This window comes from Argentina silus (genome assembly GCF_951799395.1).
Source record: "Argentina silus genome assembly, chromosome: 18".
Taxonomy (NCBI): Eukaryota; Metazoa; Chordata; class Actinopteri; order Argentiniformes; family Argentinidae; genus Argentina; species Argentina silus.
In genome coordinates this window covers 6,340,478-6,360,042 of record NC_139672.1, presented here as the reverse complement: position 1 = coordinate 6,360,042, position 19,565 = coordinate 6,340,478, and the positions used below count along the sequence as shown (strand labels likewise).

The 19,565-nt window shown below is 43.2% G+C and overlaps 2 protein-coding genes across 2 annotated transcripts; both read left to right on the top strand.

Annotated features, from left to right (window-relative positions):
* Window positions 1-1,189: 1,189 nt before the first annotated feature.
* olfm3b (olfactomedin 3b) lies at window positions 1,190-8,492 on the top strand (the record flags this gene model as incomplete). The annotated part of the gene is made up of 6 exons (XM_083689585.1): window positions 1,190-1,318; window positions 4,142-4,285; window positions 5,930-6,085; window positions 6,783-7,002; window positions 7,503-7,609; window positions 7,815-8,492. Exons 1-6 carry the CDS (start codon window positions 1,250-1,252, stop codon window positions 8,490-8,492), a joined length of 1,374 nt encoding a protein of 457 aa, XP_083545711.1. The 5' UTR covers window positions 1,190-1,249.
* A 6,885-nt stretch (window positions 8,493-15,377) lies between these two features.
* On the top strand, window positions 15,378-19,358 carry tecrl2b (trans-2,3-enoyl-CoA reductase-like 2b; the record flags this gene model as incomplete). The annotated part of the gene is made up of 12 exons (XM_083690462.1): window positions 15,378-15,539; window positions 15,684-15,735; window positions 15,947-15,991; window positions 16,580-16,683; window positions 16,833-16,948; window positions 17,029-17,134; window positions 17,629-17,701; window positions 17,782-17,825; window positions 17,959-18,016; window positions 18,278-18,366; window positions 18,880-18,925; window positions 19,025-19,358. 12 exons carry the CDS (start codon window positions 15,378-15,380, stop codon window positions 19,150-19,152), a joined length of 1,023 nt encoding a protein of 340 aa, XP_083546588.1. The 3' UTR covers window positions 19,153-19,358.
* Between the last annotated feature and the right edge of the window lie 207 nt (window positions 19,359-19,565).

Below are 19,565 nucleotides of genomic sequence, written 5' to 3'. Positions count from 1 at the left end.
ATGAGCGGGTACATTGATTGGAGCGCCAAGGTGCCTGGCCCTCTCACCAAGGTGAAGGTGACTCCCTCCTGCTGTGGCTGAGGCCCAACTCAAGAGCTGCCCCACTCTAAACAAGCCCTCAGTGTCAATATGAGGAGAAGCTGTAGAGAGAGAGAGAGAGAGAGAGGGAGAGAAAGAGAGAGAGAGAGGGAGAGAGAGAGAGAGAGAGAGAGAGAGAGAGAGAGAGAGGGAGAGAGAGAGAGAGAGAGAGAGAGAGAGAGAGATCCATTTTCATATCTGTATCAAATATGGTATGAACATGTAGTAGATGGAGTGAGGTCTCTATAAAAGAAACCTGCTTGCATCACTTTCTTCATGAAACAAGTCATAGGTTTAGTTTATGAGTGCAAATGTGCAAAGACCACAATTTTGTTGAGGAACAAATGCTTTGAGCCAAGTAAGGTTGAAGATGAAAGGACTTCTCGAGGATACTGCAGCTTAATGGCAGAATGGGTTATTTGTCTTGGCAGTGAATGTTCATTGTGAAACCTTTTCTAGAATGGTATTACAGTGTAAATGTTCTTAAGGTGCTCTTTGACTGTTGAATGGACCCCTTGACCCTGGCAGAGTATGGTTATACAGTAGATTGCCTCTGCCAGACATGGACAGTGCTGACCATGAAAATCAGTAGCCTACATGATTACCTTTTGTTGGTTAATATTGATGTGATTGATATGTCAATATGTGGTATAGGCCTAATGGATTATAGTAGGGAATTATATATTGGGATGAAAGCCAGGTCATCGCCATACAGTAGCCTTTGCTGAGCAAGAATTGAATAAGACTGAAAATGTCCTTCCAAACCTTCTTCAACATCATGAGAAACGAATCCTCTACAAGTTACTGACATCAAATGATGCTGATTGATATACTTTTATTTTGAATGTATTATTGAATTGATCAAAGTCATTAAACCAGCCGGCGAGACAACTGAATGATGTCATATCCGTTAAGCAGTTCCCCGAACAGCGTCGGTTTTCCACCATTGCCACAAACTTTTCCCCCTCGCAGTCACGAGCGCAGGGTTTTCCGCTGCCCACATGGCATGCGCGTTCGGATCGGTGATGAGTGTGGATCTACCCTCTCTGTCTTTCTCTGGAGTCTTTACACGCTGGGCATTTTACTATTTTGTTAGCTGGCAGAGCGGGATCTCACACTGAGCGACTTGCGTGAAAATTCGGGATAAGAGGGCAAACAGTTTGCAAACAGAATGCGGACGCTGTCCATGGTCCTGAATCCTCTGCTGTTCCTGCTGCTGTTCGGATACTGCCCTTCAGCGGTGAGTTGCGTTGCCCTTTTCATCGCCAGAATCCTTAGATAACTTTCATTTGAGTGAAAAACAGGGACTTAAAAACAGGGACTGTTCACATTGAGACAATACTCTTGCATATTTCAATTTATTTAAATATGAAAAGAAAAAAAAAGATTGACGCCATGACATTAAGAACAGTCCAGTTCCACATTCATTCATTGTTATTTTCTGGAACTATCCTAATCGATCATTCACTACAACTACACTACTTTTGTACTCATAACCACCCCAATGTTAATGTCATTAATGGGCAACAATGTTAAATCTGAGTAAAGCAGTAAGTCAAGGTAATTATTCCCTCTCTATTCATATTCTCATTCTCATTCTCATTCCCTCTCTCTCTCTCTCTCTCTCTCTCTCTCTCTCTCTCTCTCTCTCTCTCCCTCCCTCTCTTTCTCTTTCCCCCCTTTTCTCTCGCTCTCTCTATTTCTCTCACAACAACCACACAGAGCTGATATTGATCTGGGGATGTTGCCAGGGACGTATCTCAATTTTAATGGTGGTTTAAATCATTATAAGACACACTTACATTGACCTATTGGCCTGAATAGGTAAACCATCTTAGAAATAAACATCAGTATTTCCAAAGCTAAACACCACTGGTATACCATAGTAGACCATGCTCTGTATTATCATTTGAAATGACCTTTTAAGGTGGGTTGTATTCAGGTAATTTAATTTGAAAATTATATATATTCAGGATCATTAGAATGAATTTAAGCGAAGCAGATTGCTCATCAAGCCATTTGGGAGAAGGAATGTTATATTTGGTATATACTGCACATATATGACGTGTATATCTCTGTACCAGTCTGTTCATTTCATTCTTGGCCCTGATGGGGTATCTCTTTCACATAATTGAATCTGCTGTACAGAATTAATGTTTTATGATTATTCATGGCACAGGGGCACTTGCAGATTAAATTAACATCTTGGGTCTGAGAGTCAAAATGACTGCTGGAGGGAGACAAAACTAACTCAGCTGTCGTAGCCTTTTGATGAGCAGAACTCTCCATTCCCGAATACATGAAGCTTTGTCAGAGGGCATCCGGATGGAATGTGTTAGCGGAATATGAATGTGGAGAGATGTGTGATACAGGCGTGTCAGGATGTGTGTCACGGGACGGAAGAGAGAAACGGTCTCACCCTCAGAGATCAGATAAGCTGGCCTCCGCCTGAATCCTTTACAAACCCTGCTGAAAAGGACTGTGTTAAAGAAAATAACTAGGAATGTTTTTCTTTCCTCCAGCCCATTCATTCAGCTCCGAAGCCTTGAAAGAGATTCAGATGCTGTATGAAACAACTGGCATTTACTCCTAACTTTCTGTTTTTTTGAATGACGTGTCCTCACTATGAACTGCAGCATGCCCTGCAACTCTTCCAGTGCAAGAGCGACCACTTTCTTTGTTTGCTTTTTTTTAAGTGGTTTACTACCGTCTGCTGAATGCACTCTTATGCTAAATCTGTGCTTCTATGCCATCTAGTGCCTCTCTACCTTGACTCATTGTTACAGTACATAGTGCACCTGTTGTGTGATATTTGTCTGTGTTTATTACAGTATAAGGCGTGTGTGACGTTTTTGTAAGGCCTAGTACCCTAGGACCAGAGATTATGGACATCAGTATGTCCATATGGGTACACATCTTGTGTCCGTGAAGAAACTGTCAGCAATAAATAGCAGAATACAGTCTGAGTTTATCTGCAGATCTACAGAGATTATGATGTGTTGTACACTCACTAAACACTTTATTAGGAACACTGTACTAATACTGGGTAGGGCCTCCCTTTGCCCTCAAAACAGCCTCAATTCTTTGTGACATTGATTCTACAAGATGTTGGAAACATTCCTTTGAGATTCTAGTCCATGATGACATGATTGTGTCACACAATTCCTGCAGATTTTTCAGGAGCACTTTCAAGCTGTGAATTTGCCATTCTACCACATCTCAAAGGTGTTCTATTGGATTCAGATCCGGTGACTGGGAAGGCCACTGAAGAACACTGAACTCATTGTCATGTTCATGAAACCATGCATTATCATGCTGGAAGTAGCCATTAGAAGATGGGTAAATTGTGGCCATGAAGGGATGCACATGGTCAGCAACAATACTCAAATAGGCTGTGGCATTCAAGCAATGTTTGATTGGTATTAACGGGCCAAAAGTGTGCCAAGAAAACATTCCCCACATCATTACACCACCTCCACCATGAGAAGGTGGACAGGTGTTCCTAATAAAGTGTTTGTTGAATGTAGAATGTTGCATTCTGTTGTGGTGCTGTACTGTGTGTCGCATTGTGTTGTTTTGGGCTGTGTTGCTTGATGATATAGTGTTTGTAATCAAGACCAAATAGATGCTCACACAAACCAAGTTAATCAGTCTTCTCTGTGAGACTGCGGTATTAGACATAAGGATGTTAGGATGAGACGCTGCAAGGCCAAGAGGCTCTGAGCAGTCAGGTTATTTATCATACCCAGGAAACTGTACTTACGGAGACCGTTTGACTCTGAGCAGAGGAATACTTTACAGCGAAAACACTTTGTCCCCCAAAGCAGAAGCTGTACAAGTCAGTGAAATTGGTTCACGTCACTGTTGTTGAGGCATTTTTGTTAATGGATGGCCCTTGAGAGCTCAAGTTTACAATGAGAGAAAGATTATAGCTCTGTACACCAGTATTTTTATCAAAGTAATTTGCTATGTGGGGTGTGTGTGTGTGTGTGTGTGTGTGTGTGTGTGTGTGTGTGTGTGTGTGTGTGTGTGTGTGTGTGTGTGTGTGTGTGTGTGTGTATAGACCATCAGGCCGAAAGAGGGTTGGCAGGTGTACAGCTCAGCTCAAGATGCCGACGGGCGCTGTATCTGCACGGTGGTGGCGCCTGAACAGAATCTCTGTTCCAGAGACGCCAAGGGCAGACAGCTCCGCCAACTTCTGGAGAAGGTGTGTGTACACTATGAATACATTTATACACACACACACACACACACACATACGTTCTGGGGGTTTCTGCAGACCAAGGAAATACGGTCTGTGTGCACGTATTATCTGGCTATACCAGTGTTTGACCACCTGTGATGCTGTAAGACACGTCAAAAAAACGGAAGACACGTTGTGAATTGCGACTTGTGTGACAGTTAGGCAGCATTAGGCATTAACTTTGAGTGGTAAGGGTAGGCATTAACTTTGAGTGGTAAGGGTAGGCATTAACTTTGAGTGGTAAGGGTAGGCATTAACTTTGAGTGGTAAGGGTAGGCATTAACTTTGAGTGGTAAGGGTAGGCATTAACTTCGAGTGGTTACGGTTAGGGGAAGTTTTCAGGGGAAGGCATTGGCAATTATTAGCATAATCAACAACAATTAGCAATAATTAACACCCTCCAAAAAAATAGTGCCCCAAGCGTGATTCGAACCAGCAACGTTCAGGTTGCAAATTAGGCGATTCACGCCTCCACCACCTCGCCAACCTTGTTCTGTCTTCTGTAATGTGTTCACGTAATGTATTCTTTGGTCTGCAGATGTATTCATTTGGAGTCTAGGTTGTGCATATAATATGCTGTAGACTCAAATACACATTCATATTATTCACAAATACACACACACACACACACACACACACGCACACACATGCACAGACACACACACACCAGCACACATTCACTTCACGCTCCCTCATTACCTGAGAGTGTTTTGTAATTCGTTTGTGACCCAATGAACATGGTGTCTTATCTCCTTACCTGAACAGAGCCAGCTGCCTGAATGCAGGCATGAACAACATGTGTTCCATGCTGCTTTCCATTTCACTGGACCACTAATGTATTTCCTTGTTGACACTTTTTTTTTTAGGTATATTAGGTGTAGACTGGACTTAGTACCAATCTACCTACAGTACCTACATCCCTGTGTATAACAATAACATAACCAATGTGTTGCTATCCTCTTAATAATGATAAACAGCAGAAAAACATCCCCCTAGCCTACTTTTTAATGTATTCATGTGTAGAGTATGCCCAGGGCCTTTATCTGTTTTTCATTGTGGTTAAAGTTGACACTAATGTACAAACTTCCTCGGGGCAGCAGTAAGGCCAATTCAGGACCCCTGTACTGGACTCACAGAAGCATGGATAACACAGAGTGTGTGTGTGATGCCACTTTGCTGGTAGATATGCAACAATGATATTGGTTATAATAACCAACAAAGATAGAGAGAAAGCATCAAGGTATCCGGCAATCCCCATAATAATATTTGGGTATTTACAATGTATGTACAGTAGTTGTGGTGTTTAGTTAGTAAAAATTCACTGAAATATCAAAGATATGTCATTCAAGTAGGAAACTAGGAAGTTTGTTAGCCTATGGAAGGTTGTTAGCCTTCAAGCAAATAACCCTTATATCAGCCAATTCTTCTATTTAAATCCTATTAAATCTCAATTTCAGACATGGATAGTAGAAGTCACAGCAATGGCAAAAAATCAATTTGTTCCTTTGGAATTTAGGACATTAGTTTCCATTTGAATATATAAACACTTTCATCATAGTGGCAACGTGGCATAAAATCAATATGGTGCCTCTTTGCTCTTCTCCAAAGGTGCAGAACATGTCCCAGTCCATTGAGGTTCTGAACCTGAGAACACAGAGGGACTTTCAGTACATCATGAGGATGGAGAGCCAGATGAAGGGCCTGAGGTCAAAGTTCAGACAGATCGAGTCTGACAGGAAAACAGTAGTCAGCAGGAACTTTCAGGTGAGAGTACGTTTGATATTAAACACAGTGTGAAACATTCCCAGACAATCCATGACGCAATCCTCTGAAGCGTCTGAATCTAGCAAAACCAATTCATTGTCATTGTGAACTAAATCAATACATTTCACGTATCTAACTATCATTGCATCAGTAGTCGTACAACTTTTAAAGGCCCATGCCAGCCAGTTTTGCTTCCTGGCTTTTCTTGAAATAGACATTTTCTTGAAAATAAAGAACGGAAGCACCGAATAGTGCCCTTAGTCATTTACGGAGCTATTTGGGAAAGTAACACCAGACATAGCTAGGTGCTATTCTCAATAAAATGTGTCGAAAGGTGGTTTGACTCAGTCGCAAAAAAGCCGGTGAAGGAGGCTCGGAGGGTTATACTTGACTCTGGGCGCCAACTTTATAAACAGGCCAGCCACGTCACGCTTTGGAGCTCTATGGCTATATATGGTGTGACAAATGTCACAGCACGTGGCAAATCTTTTTTGGAGGATCTAAGAAAATAGAATGTATCGCCCAAAATAGACCAAAATGTCAAAATGACTAATGTGGGCCTTTAATGTCAAAGCCAAGTTATATGGTTGTCAGGCATTTCAATAATGCATTTCAGATTATGCCACAGCATAAACGCCTACATGATCTGACTACATAGTCAACTTTACAACTGACGAAGATGATTTCCCTGTTCCAGGAGTTGAAGGGTAAGATGGAGGCCCTGCAGCCCATGATCCCTGTGCTGGAGCAGTACAAGACAGACGCCCAGCTCATCTCCCAGTTTAAGGAGGAGATCAGGAACTTGTCGGCCGTGTTGACAGGCATCCAGGAGGAGATAGGAGCCTATGACTATGAGGAGCTGCAGCAGAGGGTCCTTAGTTTGGAGAGCAGGCTCACCAACTGCATGAGCAAACTCAGTGAGTTACACCTGTGATGATGATGATGATGATGATGACATCTTCCTCATCTTTAAGTTAGTTCAACATGTTGATAGGTGGAGACTTCAGCCCTGTTTGATAAATGTACTTCTGTCCAACTTATATGATGTCATTATCATCTGCACTGTCCACTGGTGTGGTGTGGTGTGGTGTGGTGTGGTGAGGTGTGCTGTGCTGTGAGTAGGTATTAATTTTAGGAGCCCTAACAGTGGAAACAGCATTGAATGAGTCTCATAATATCCGTGAGTGATATTTGTAGATGCAGCAGTTAGATGTGACTGTTACTGTGAAATATTCCCCTGAGATGAGGACAGGATTGTGTGTGTGTGTGTGTGTGTGTGTGTGTGTGTGTGTGTGTGTGTGTGTGTGTGTGTGTGTGTGTGTGTGCGTGTGATCCGTTTCAGTAGCAGGGCATGAAATTGGCTGTTAGCATCTCTGCACAGGGAAATGTATCTAATCTGAGTATCATGTGTTGACAGCATGTGGGAAGCTAATGAAAATCAGCGGGCCAGTGACGGTGAAGACATCAGGGACCAGGTTTGGAGCATGGATGACTGATCCACAGGCCTCACCCAGAAACAACAGGGTGAGCTGATGGATGAGAATTAATGAGAATAGATGAGAATGAGAATAGATGAGACTATGTATCTATCGGTTTACATCATACTCTACTGCTGCTTTAAATGTTACAACTCATTAATGTACTGTTTTCTGACTTCCGTACATATCCAAGATTTGGCTGAAAATAGATCTTGAAATTGTTCATGTCCATTTGAATGTATTTGACCCAGGTCTGGTACATGGACAGCTACACCAACAACAGGATAGTCAAAGAGTTCAAGTCTATTTCGGACTTTGTGGCAGGGGTCGAGTCCCGAACATACAACCTCCCGTTCAAATGGGCCGGCACCAACCATGTAGTCTACAATGGCTCGCTTTATTACAACAAGTTTCAGAGCAATATCCTGGTGCGCTACAGCTTCGAGACAGGCCGCGTGGTCACCCAACGGGCTCTGGAGTCTGCTGGCTTCCATAACGTCTACCCCTACACCTGGGGCGGCTTCTCCGACATCGACCTCATGGCGGACGAGCTAGGCCTGTGGGCCGTGTATGCCACCAATCAGAACGCAGGAAACATCGTCATCAGCCAATTGAATCCCGACACCTTACAGGTCCACAGTACCTGGAACACGGAATACTCCAAGAGGAACGCGGGGGAGTCGTTTATGATCTGCGGAACGCTCTACATCACCAACTCTCATCTGACAGGAGCAAAGGTCTACTACGCCTACTCCACTAAGACCTCCACCTATGAGTACACGGACATCCCCATCCACAACCAATACTTTCACATGTCCATGCTGGACTATAACTTCAGGGACCGCGCCCTGTACGGCTGGAACAATGGCCACCAGGTGCTGTTCAACGTCACGTTGTTCCACATCATCAAAACGGACGACGACTCCTGAGGAAACATTCTGGTTGGTGGAAACATTAACATGACCGGTAGTCGTGTCCTGAATAGTTCCATTGTGGTCTCTCACTATTTTCGTCCCTTTTTTCCTGAATCGTTCATCTTGACTCATTCCTCTCCTCTCACACACTTGTACTTTGCACTTGATCTCGTAAGAGACAATGAGAGATTCAGTGAAATGTAATTGTACAGTAACATGGCTTTTGTACCCATAGCTGCAGTATAAATATGAGTATGCCTTATTCAGTACGGTACGTTCTGTAAGCCCAGGGAGGAAAGCTCTCATGCATGAATGTGGGGTATCCTGATAGCATTTATAACTGTGTGAATACTGTATTGATAGCCATCTCATCCCTTCCCACTGTAACAGAATTCATGGTTATTGTCCTATGATACTGTATATGGATAGCTTGAACAAATATATTTGCGTAAAAATAACCGTTATACACTATGGAAATAAAAGTTATTATTGTTTTGATTAAGTCATGCAGCACATTGATTCATTCTCAATGTTGATTATATCTAAAAAGCCACTGCACTTTCCTCTATGTTAATTTTGTAACATATGGAGGAATGATCAGTAACATGGTCTCCATCTCCATCAGAACAGATGAAAGCATTCCGAACACAATGAATGGTAGAATAGGTTAATCATGGCACAAATGAGCTCCCATAGCATTTCTCAGCATGTCTGGGTTTCGCCGATGCTTTGTTAGGCAAGCTGTGTGTTGACTGCAGATTTCACATCTCACTCTTCACTTCTCTGGAAGCCTCCTAATTAAGGTTGAATTGTGGTGGATGTGGATGAGCTTCTGTGCTGACCTGCCACAGCTGAGGCCGAGGCAGTGTGAACATCTCCGTCCAGGTCAAACCACAGGTCACCTCTCCAGCAGGCACTTTAAAGAGCAGAGCAAATGGGACCGTCCATGTGCTATTTATGGTGCTCTTGAGGAATCGATCCCCAATATCAATGTACTGTACTGCAGAGACAGTGTTCAGTAAACACAGAGCAGCTACTTAATGTGCAGCCTACGGAATAAACGTACATATAACATACCATTATCATACAGTATGTTAACATACTTTATCCACACATTACAAACCTGTTGTGGTGCGTCCTATGGTCTTACTGCTGGTGATAGGTGGGGACTATCATATGCAATCAAACAGATACAGTATATCACTCCCGAGAATCATAATCCTTGTGTGGTTATGAGCAAAACTCATTTAGCAGCGTAACACACGTGAGAAGTGTGTTATGTATTGGCTCTGCGGTCCATTTAACGCCACGTAATGCCTAATGAGCAGCCTCCTTCCATCTGTTGACTAAAGTTTGGATGAGTTGAATTATATAATACTGTACATGATGTTTAGTTAGAAAATCGATAAGTGATACTCATTTAAAGACAAACGTGCTAATCTATCTCATCCACTTGACAACAGACAGACAACACTGACAGGCATTATCTAATCTCACCATCTCCTATCTCCTTTAATTAGAAGATCAAAGGCTTTCTTTCTTTCAGTGAGTTGACTCTTAAACGTATACATGAGATTAGCTAGATGGTTGTCTTTAGAGAAGCTGGCATGAACTCAGTGGCGTTTGATTTTGGGGAAATCAAAATGCCGTGTGCGTAGGTATTGAATAAAACAAGTGTTATGATCGCGTCATTAGAGTATATGAATAACTGACGTTACGAGGAGAAGAAAACACTGTGAACTTCGCATTTAATGGCTGTGTTACAGGAGATGATTTAGTTTAATCTCAATCCTCACCCCCCAACCACAAGCTTCTCTATCTCTGAATGTATTTGGAAAACACGTCACTCAAGCTTATTGATTACGTAACCCCTATCAAAGCCTTATGCTATTCTAATAGGAAGATTAATACTTAGTTCTTCTAGCAGCAATCTAAATCAATGCTACCTGTCTGTGTGTGTAAATGTGTGCGTGTGTGTGTGTGTGTGCGTGTGTGCGTGCGTGCGTGCGTGCGTGCGTGCGTGCGTGCGTGCGTGTGTGTGTGTGTGTGTAGCTAAAACGATGTCATTCAGAGTGCCCTTTGCTCAAAGGGAGGAGAGCAGACTTTGCCAACTCTCATCTCTCCAAACATCGCTTCATAATCCCTCTGCCGGCAATTATTGACAAAAGCGATGTAGCAATAAATGATCTGTTGAAATGTCACTTCCTACCAAGCTGCAGGATCAAGGATCAAGCCAACTTCAGTCTGGTTCTCTCCACTGAACCTTGCTACAGATAGAAAGTAGCTGATATTGGCTTAATTGAAGGAGGAGAAATAGGAGGGTAGTCTTAATTCTGGCTAGGGTTCATAGGCTATCTGTGACATTGTTCAGAATGCAATTATACTTCTAAGATGGGTTTTTTTTTTCCTGTATGCCAGTCTTTCTTTGTATTTGATATCAATATCTCATATATCATGTCCAGAAAAATAGACTTTTTCACCACTTGGGTCAGGAATGTTGTTTATTTGAATTGATACAGCAGAATGGCCGCAGCTCGAAAGAATCTGTCCCAAATTGTGGTGTATTTACCTTTGAGCCTCTGCTGGTTATCCTGTTTGTCCCACTGTGTTGGCCTCTCTCATCTGTCAACATCCACTATCTGTGTGTGAGTGTGCAGCTGGGCTGAAGTTTGTCCTTCTCTGAGTGAATGGGCTCCAGAAACCTCATCACAGGGTTTTTTTTCATCTCTGTATAACAACTTTCCACTGAGTTCCGTTCTTCTTCTTTTAAAGAGCACATGACTGTGCAATCATTCACTTCAACATAAGAGCAGTCTGCCATGTTCCTATTCTGATGTCTTTGGGAGATAACCTTTCGCTTTAGCTCAAATAGCGTAGCAACCTTTTCAAATGCTGCTCACCTTGCTGTTCGTCAAACGGGACCTAACACTGGTTATCCTGGCCCACTTACTGTAGGTGCCTTGCTCATGCCCTGACAAGACTCATGATCCTTACAGCCTGTGAAATGATTGACAGGTGCTGGCCAGAGGGGTTGTACTGGCTGTCAACCCCTATCACTAGCAGGGCAGGTGCGGGCTGGGCAAAAAGTGGGCTTTGATTGACAGCAGAGCCTGTCCAAGCATAAAGGAGCAGACCCACCTTTAAAATTAACTGAAGCTCTGACGGCGATTGATCTGTGCCAGCCACTGTCGTTGTCTTGGCATGGGGATTGTTGAAAGAGAAGAGATTTATTGTCTCAACTAAATAGCTTTCAGGTTTGAGAGAGCGAGAGAGAGACAGAGAGAGAGAGAGACAGAGAGAGACAGAGAGAGAGAGAGAGATGTGATCAGCTGGAAGAGAGTGGATCTGATGAATAGCTTGCTTTATCATCTGAAATATGATCCTTTAAACTTATACGTTCACTATGGTGTGAGTGAATGTGAGAGAAAGCGACAGTGGAAGGACAAAACCGTATGACATGTTGGATATCCGTAATCAGCAATGCTATAATCTAAGAATGGGTCATGAATGTGAGCAAGTGTGGGGACCTCCTCTTCTCCTCATTCATCTGTAGACTAATCGCCTAGGGGTGGATATTAAACCCATTGGTGCCACAACAACAACAAAAAAGTTATTCACATGTCCCCTGAGATTAGCAATGTTGATCTTGAGGTACTGCGCTGGAGCTGTGGCGTGAACAAGCTAATGACTGTATTATTCATTTCTCTAATGGGTCGCTACATCATCACAGCACCTATAGTCTGTGATTTATGACTGTGGAATAATAAATGGATACTTGCTCGGAATATGTGTGTTGGGAACTTGTATTGCCCTGGGCTGTACTGATGCAATGTTATCAAGCCAGGTGATCAAATAATATCTCCTTCAAGTTGATAGAACCTGTCCAAACAGCCTGAGAGCCAGAGTTGGAGAGCACCAGGGTCAATCTGAAGAGGATGACTATCTGTTGAACCGTTGTAATGTGCCGACATTGCTCATCTGTTTGGGAAGATACTAAAACAGTAGAATACTGTATGATACACATTAGCCAAGACAAAACTTATAAATATTACACAAATGACTGGGAGTTGAAGAAATTATATTCAGAGCCAGAAAGAGGGCAAAAGTGGCAAGCGTATGATGAGTCAAGACATAGGCCTAGTATGGATTGGAGTGGGCCTACACTAAGTTATGTCCCCGGGGCCAACAACAAGCCAACACAAATAGAACAACACCAGCAGTTCCCTTCATGCTGTGCTGAGACAGAACTGTCTAATCCTTTCTACATCCCACCAGCATCTGAAACTTTCCCTCCCCTTTGCCACTGGAACCTAACCTAATAAAAAAGACTGTGTCTGCCTTCATTAAGTCCCAAGTGTCCACACTTTGAGACAGTTGTATTTTTATCTGTGCACTCTATATGCAAATCACCCTCTCGAGATCTCTGGTGCGAAAAGCACAGCGTATAGCGGAGGCAAGCAGTTCGCTCATGAGTCAATTAAGATTGATTAAGAAATAAAAAATAACGTGTCTGTAGATAACTATTTCACAGGTTCTTCTATTATCTTTTTTGTCAGTGCCGTCTTGAAGTACCAAGGGCCAGCAATTAGCATTAACACTGTTCTGAAAAAGGAAAAAAAAAAAAAAAACAAGCTCTGCACTTGTTGAATGACTCCTGGGGGTGTGGGAGCGGCGGAGCATGAATAAGTGAGGTTCAGGCAGGTTTGTGTATTTCATTTACAGCATTTCAGTGTTTGAGCACCGTTGTGAAGCATGAATAATGGTGAGAGGGAGTGAGCCGACGGAAGGTGTTTGCTCGGTATCTCTGTGGAGTTGCTGCTGCTGCTGCTGCTGGGGAGATGGGAACACGTACAGAGAGATTGGAACACATATAGATTCCGCAGACTCACTGCACTGTTCTAAAACAACGTGAAACACCGTTGATGATCCTTTCTGTAGGCCCACGCAGGCCAGTCCTACCTGCACAGGGCAGAGAGGGGTTGTAGGCCCACGCAGGCCAGTCCTACCTGCACAGGGCAGAGAGGGGTTGTAGGCCCACGCAGGCCAGTCCTACCTGCACAGGGCAGAGAGGGGTTGTAGGCCCACGCAGGCCAGTCCTACCTGCACAGGGCAGAGAGGGGTTGTAGGCCCACGCAGGCCAGTCCTACCTGCACAGGGCAGAGAGGGGTTGTAGGCCCACACAGGCCAGTCCTACAGTACCTGCACAGGGCAGAGAGGGGTTGTAGGCCCACACAGGCCAGTCCTACAGTACCTGCACAGGGCAGAGAGGGGTTGTAGGCCCACGCAGGCCAGTCCTACCTGCACAGGGCAGAGAGGGGTTGCAGGCCCAAGCATGCAAGTCCTACCTCCTACCATTGTTAGCAAACCTTTCAAATATTTATGTTTTAGACATTGCTGTTCATATCTGACATTTAGTTTTGAGTCACAGCCAAAGCCAATGAAGGTGCTATGCTGACAAAAATGATGTCGGTCTCATTGACATTGTTCACAGCCCCAAGTAAGAACATTTATGGTCCTGCCCTCTTGTGGTCAATCCTGTTAAGCTGTGGAGTCTTCTAACTTTCACACCATAATTTGACTTGCAGCATGGGGACCAGCTATCTAATGTGTGCCCCAGTTACAGCATCGGCACAAAAAACCTCTCTAGTGCATTTTTTATTCCACTAGACCTATGACTTTAAAGTGTGTGTCTACTCAAAGCCTCTTTCTCAGCATAGAACATCGCTGGTCTACTGTGCGCACAATCTGCATTTTCAATTCACTCAATACATGTGATTGATGCCCTAACAGGTGATCCCAAGAGGATTCCCTCCATTAGTCTAGATCAGGGAAAAGAAATGCTGATTTATTTTGCTCGGTTCAGCCTTTTGTGATGGACACATTGTTCCAACCTGCCTCAGTCTGTTTCTAGATAGCGGTGTTTGTGTACCGCTCTTGATGGAAACATGGAAGGCTTCGGGCACTGGTCAGCCATACCCTGGGAGTCTTATGAATGTGATGATGATGAACATGATGATGAAGATGAGGCTGATGCTAGGTTTGTTTCGGAAATCAAGGAGCTTTGCAGGAGGGGAACTACAAAGAACAGACAGGCCAAAGCCATAAGCAGAGTTGCTTTCTTTGAGGTACGACTTGCTTTCATTCCAAACATAAGTTAAAGATACATTTGAATGCAGAGAGCAATACTGTAGATTTAGTTCATAGTGGAGATTTATTGTCGTAATGCTGGCAATGCTTGTAATGTTAGGTGTCAAACTTCAGTTAAGTTGCCAGGTGAGACTCAACAGGGACAAATCCCCTATGCTATCGAATGAGATTGTTTAAGTGCCAAGCTGCTTACTGGAAAGATTCATTGGCATCAGCTTGACAACCAAATAAATCGGTAACCACGTCCAAGCAGGTGATATGATGTAATGGCATATCATGTTTGAGCTAGTCAGAGGGGTGTGTACGCTTATAGATAGATAGATGGATAGATCCCAGGGGGAAATTCAGGTAAATATATACATACTCATGCTATATAAATACTCTTGTCAAATGAAAATAAACTTTTAAAGTTGTGGTTTTGCATTTTCTTTTGAGTTCCTATTTTATTTGCATCAGAAATGGAAATGGAGTAAAGCCAAGAATGTTAAAAGTAGAAGCAATAATCTGTGGCCCTTCCAATGTTTCTATTTGCATGGGTGTTAGGTGCAAATATACAGTAACCAATACTAGAACTCCGTCCAAATGGTTTTCTAACACCTCAAGTTGCTAAAACCCATTTGTCAGGTCATCAAATGGCTGCCTGACCCATATCATAGAGCAGCGATGTAGAGGTTGTTGAAGTCCTGTCCACCAACAGACTGTCCACGGTCAGACTGTCACACACACACACACATACAGTTTCATGTTAGCATCATGAGCTTTGACCTGAGGGACTTATACACTGTCGCACAGTTCTTAAAAGCCAGGTGTGCTGATGGCTTGCAAGCAGGGCAGGCAAAAAAGGATAAGAATTATACTTTCTTTGAGGTGGAGATTCTGGATTCCAAGAAGTTACAGCTTTGCTTCTTGGACAAGGTAGGCCTAAATGACTTCCATATTTTAATTTTAATCAAGAATTCCATCACGTAGGTAAACTATGATTTGAATTAATCTAAAACAGTGATACTCAGTGATAAGCTTATGTTAAAAGCTATGTATAACACAAACATGTCTTGGCAGGTAGAACCTAATGCAACCATTGGAGAGATCAAATGTCTATTGCACAAGTCCTGTGAGTATCCTGTTCTGTCATATGTTTGATATTGTAATGAATGCTGCACATTTCACAATCACTTGATAGAGTGCTTTCACCACACAGCATCAAAGCTGATGAGCATTTTAAATAAATAAGTGATGTTTTCACTGTATTCACCGCCTACAAAGTGCTACTGAAGTGTACATGATTGTGATTGATGTGATGAAGTTTGTTGTGATTGCTACAGACCCCAAATGGTATCCATCCAGACAGGCTCTCACACTTAAACCATGTGAGTACTTGTTTTAGATTCGCCAAACTGCTAGACAATCCCCTCATTATCACACATCCACTTACTAATAGTTGACATTATCCATCGTCTAAAATGTAAACTTTGTCACAGACTTCACAAGCGTACAGGACTTCATTCTATGAGTCCATAATGCTTATAAGTCAAAATAAGGCTAGGCCTTAGGCTAGGGATTTTTGCCCTGAACAAACTTGAAAATGTAATATGACTATGTTTTGATGGAACCAAAGAACTGCAACAGCTGAGTGTGTGTCTGCAGTTTCTCTGCCAATGCACCGGGGCAGCAGTTCACATACCTCTGAAAGAGTGGCAGAGCTGGGAGGGCAGATAGAGCCAACTCCCATTTAGAGAGCCCTGACCCTGTCATTAGTTATGACAGTGTAAACGTTCTAATGTCTTCACCAACGCTTCGGAATATCAACACATAGAGCCTGATTTATCCTTTTGAAGCTGTTTCAGCTCAAGATGTAACCTTATCAACACTCGCATTGCCTTATCTATGTTCAAATGTAAGAAACGTACTGTAGGTTTCAAGTCACTGGTATTTTCTGTTTGCGTTCTGTCTTTCAGATGGTAAATCCCTCAAAGATGATGAAGTGTTAGAAGATCTACCCGTGGGGACCACAGCAACCATGTTCTTCCATGACCTGGGTCCACAGTTTGGCTGGACCATGGTAAGAGAAGGGGCAGGACTTCCTGCTTTACCTCTGTTTATGAACATTTCTGAAAATGTCCAGTCTCCTCATTGCATGGCTTCTGCTACGGGTAGTTACCCCTTTGTGATTATGAGCATGTTGCTTATCAGAGTTTATCTCTCCTTCAGGTGTTTTTGGCTGAGTGTATCGGACCCCTCTTCATCTACCTGCTGTTCTACTACCGTCTCCCAAATATCTACCTGCCCGAGCATGACTTCACCACAAGTCCATACCTAGTGGTCATGTAAGTATGTTCTATAGTGAAAACAATCAAAAACCTTCCCTTGGGTTTTAAGACCTGGCTCCCCTGTCTTCTTCCTGTAGGCTGGCCTGTGTGTGTCACTCTCTCCACTACATCAAGAGGCTGGTTGAAACCATCTTTGTGCACCGGTTTTCCCATGGAACCATGCCACTAGAGAGCATCATGAGGGTAAGTTTCACCAACTAACGATACTATATACTAACTTGTTTTTGGGAATCTTTAATTGGTTAGTTTTACTGGCTACTGGTCTTCACATCTACGAGTGGGTGGAGATGTTGTCCTTCATCTACTTTGAAGGCGTCATAGGAGGAAGCCGTAATGAGGACTATTTGAGGCTCCATTGCTGATTAAGCAGATAGAGAGTCTTGGCAGTGGCCCCCCTGAGTGCCGATCAACAGCCTACTCCACATACAGATGTCCAACTTCTTCTCTACCACTTGGATGAACTTGGACTGACTTTCCAAAAGACAGCCATTTCTTTAGAGACCTGAATTTGCATTTGGCTGTACAGTATGTTGTCTGCATGCAAAACAACCAAATTTGCACAATATTTAGGCAAGACGCCAAAACGCTCGCCATCACAGCACAAAAAAGCACAACATGGGGTATGAAAATGTTGACATTGATGAGAACACTGAAAACATGTGTCTCCTGCCACCCAGAACTGCCTGTACTATTGGGGATTTGCTGCCTGGCTAGCTTACTACATCAACCACCCGCTCTACACAACACCCTGTGAGTATTCTAACTAAATAATAACTCATATTGGTAATAGATGATACTATAGTGCTCAGGGAGCTATATGTCTTTTACAGCATATGGGAATCTTCAAGTCTACTCCGCGTTGGCGATGTTTGTGGTATGTATTTCTCTCTGCATCAGGATTTCATTAAGTGAGTGCAAGTCAACTGCAAAAAATAATGCTTTCCATCATTATCTGCCTTGCCTGTCGATGGCTTCACTCCAAATGTGTGTTTCTCTGTTCACTAAAGCTGTGTGAAGCTGGAAACTTCTCCATTCATTTGGCACTCAATAACTTAGGCTGTAATGGTAAGTTTTTCATTTTCTGAGTGTTCCTTTCCCAGTGCATATTCTTATTCTGGTGATATCCTAGTCAAGTGATGAGGACATGTCCTAAATGTCAAATTGTAACCAAATACAAGTACCGAATATCTTCACTTCAGTCATCACAATCATAACTATGTTTTAAATGGTGCTTATCCTTCGCACTTCTGAAGAGTGTCCAGTTTGCATACCGAGAGGATATTTCCATGATACATGCTCCCTCTCACAATCCTATCCTGCTAACAGGTTGTAGGCCAAAACGTATCCCTTACCCAACCAGCAACCCCTTCACTTGGCTTTTCTTCTTCGTGTCATGCCCTAACTACACCTATGAGGTTGGTGAAATTAGAAACTCTAACATTACTCATGGCGTCACAGTCTTGCATTGTGTTCTATGCCTTATATACACAGGGACGTAAGAAGTATATTTCGCAAGGGAGTGCTGCCTAAAATGTTGTGAGTGGGGTGAAGGGGGCGCTGTGCCCCTCCTTTTTCACCTGTTAAACAAGTAATTCTGGTGACTTTTTATGGGAGTTATGTTGGTTAGTGTGAGTGAAAAGAATGAAATGATCGTGTCTTTGGTAAATGACACAATGCCTACAGCTGATTTACCCAATGCACCCGTCCGGACCCGATAAACAGCTTTGATCACGAGAGCGTTGCAGATATTTGTCAGTATGTCAACTTCAACTCATCCAAACCTGTGCTACAATCTAACAGGAGCTTATGTCAAGGGCACTGTATTTGTATTTGTTCAAGGGAAAAAAATATCCCGTTTCAATTGTCTGATACTGACATACTGCAGTATAAAAATAACAAATCGGTAAATCTATGTTGACTATCCTCAGGTCGGGACATGGCTGAGTTTCACCATCATGACCCAGTGTGTTCCAGGTACTACTTTGCTACACCTTTTACACCCTCTGAGCCATGCAGTGCATATACAAAAATAGTCCTAAGAAACACTGTTCTGTCCCTCTTGCTTTTCTACAGTGGGACTATTCACGTTTGTTGGCTTTATACAGATGACAATATGGGCGAGAGGGAAGCATGAGATCTACACCCGAGAGTTCAAAGACTACCCTGAACTCAGAGCGGCCATCATTCCACTTTTCCTCTGAGCGAAGGCACTCAAAAGGCGATGACACGGTTCCTCTCAGCTCTGTGGGAGAGCAGCGCCTGGTCCTGCTGTCATATAAGTCAGGATGACAGCCTGCCGCAGAATAGTGTTACAGTCCTGCTGCCAAGCTAACGCCCTGTCCCCTCTCCGATGGCCGACAGTACCTCCGCTCCACTTTCTGACCTCAATGTTGCACTGACTGGCTACTGGAGCACGGCGTTGACACGGTGGATTAGTAAACAGTATGAGACTGTTGGAGCTGACTATGACACTAAGGGCACAGTGCCTTCTACCTGAACTGTTTGGTACTGGGATGGACAGTAATAGACATTCAGACATTCAGACATTAGCAATTCAGTAAGAGAGTTTGTTGACCATCACTTAGCTTTTTATTCACCATCAGCAGTGATGCAG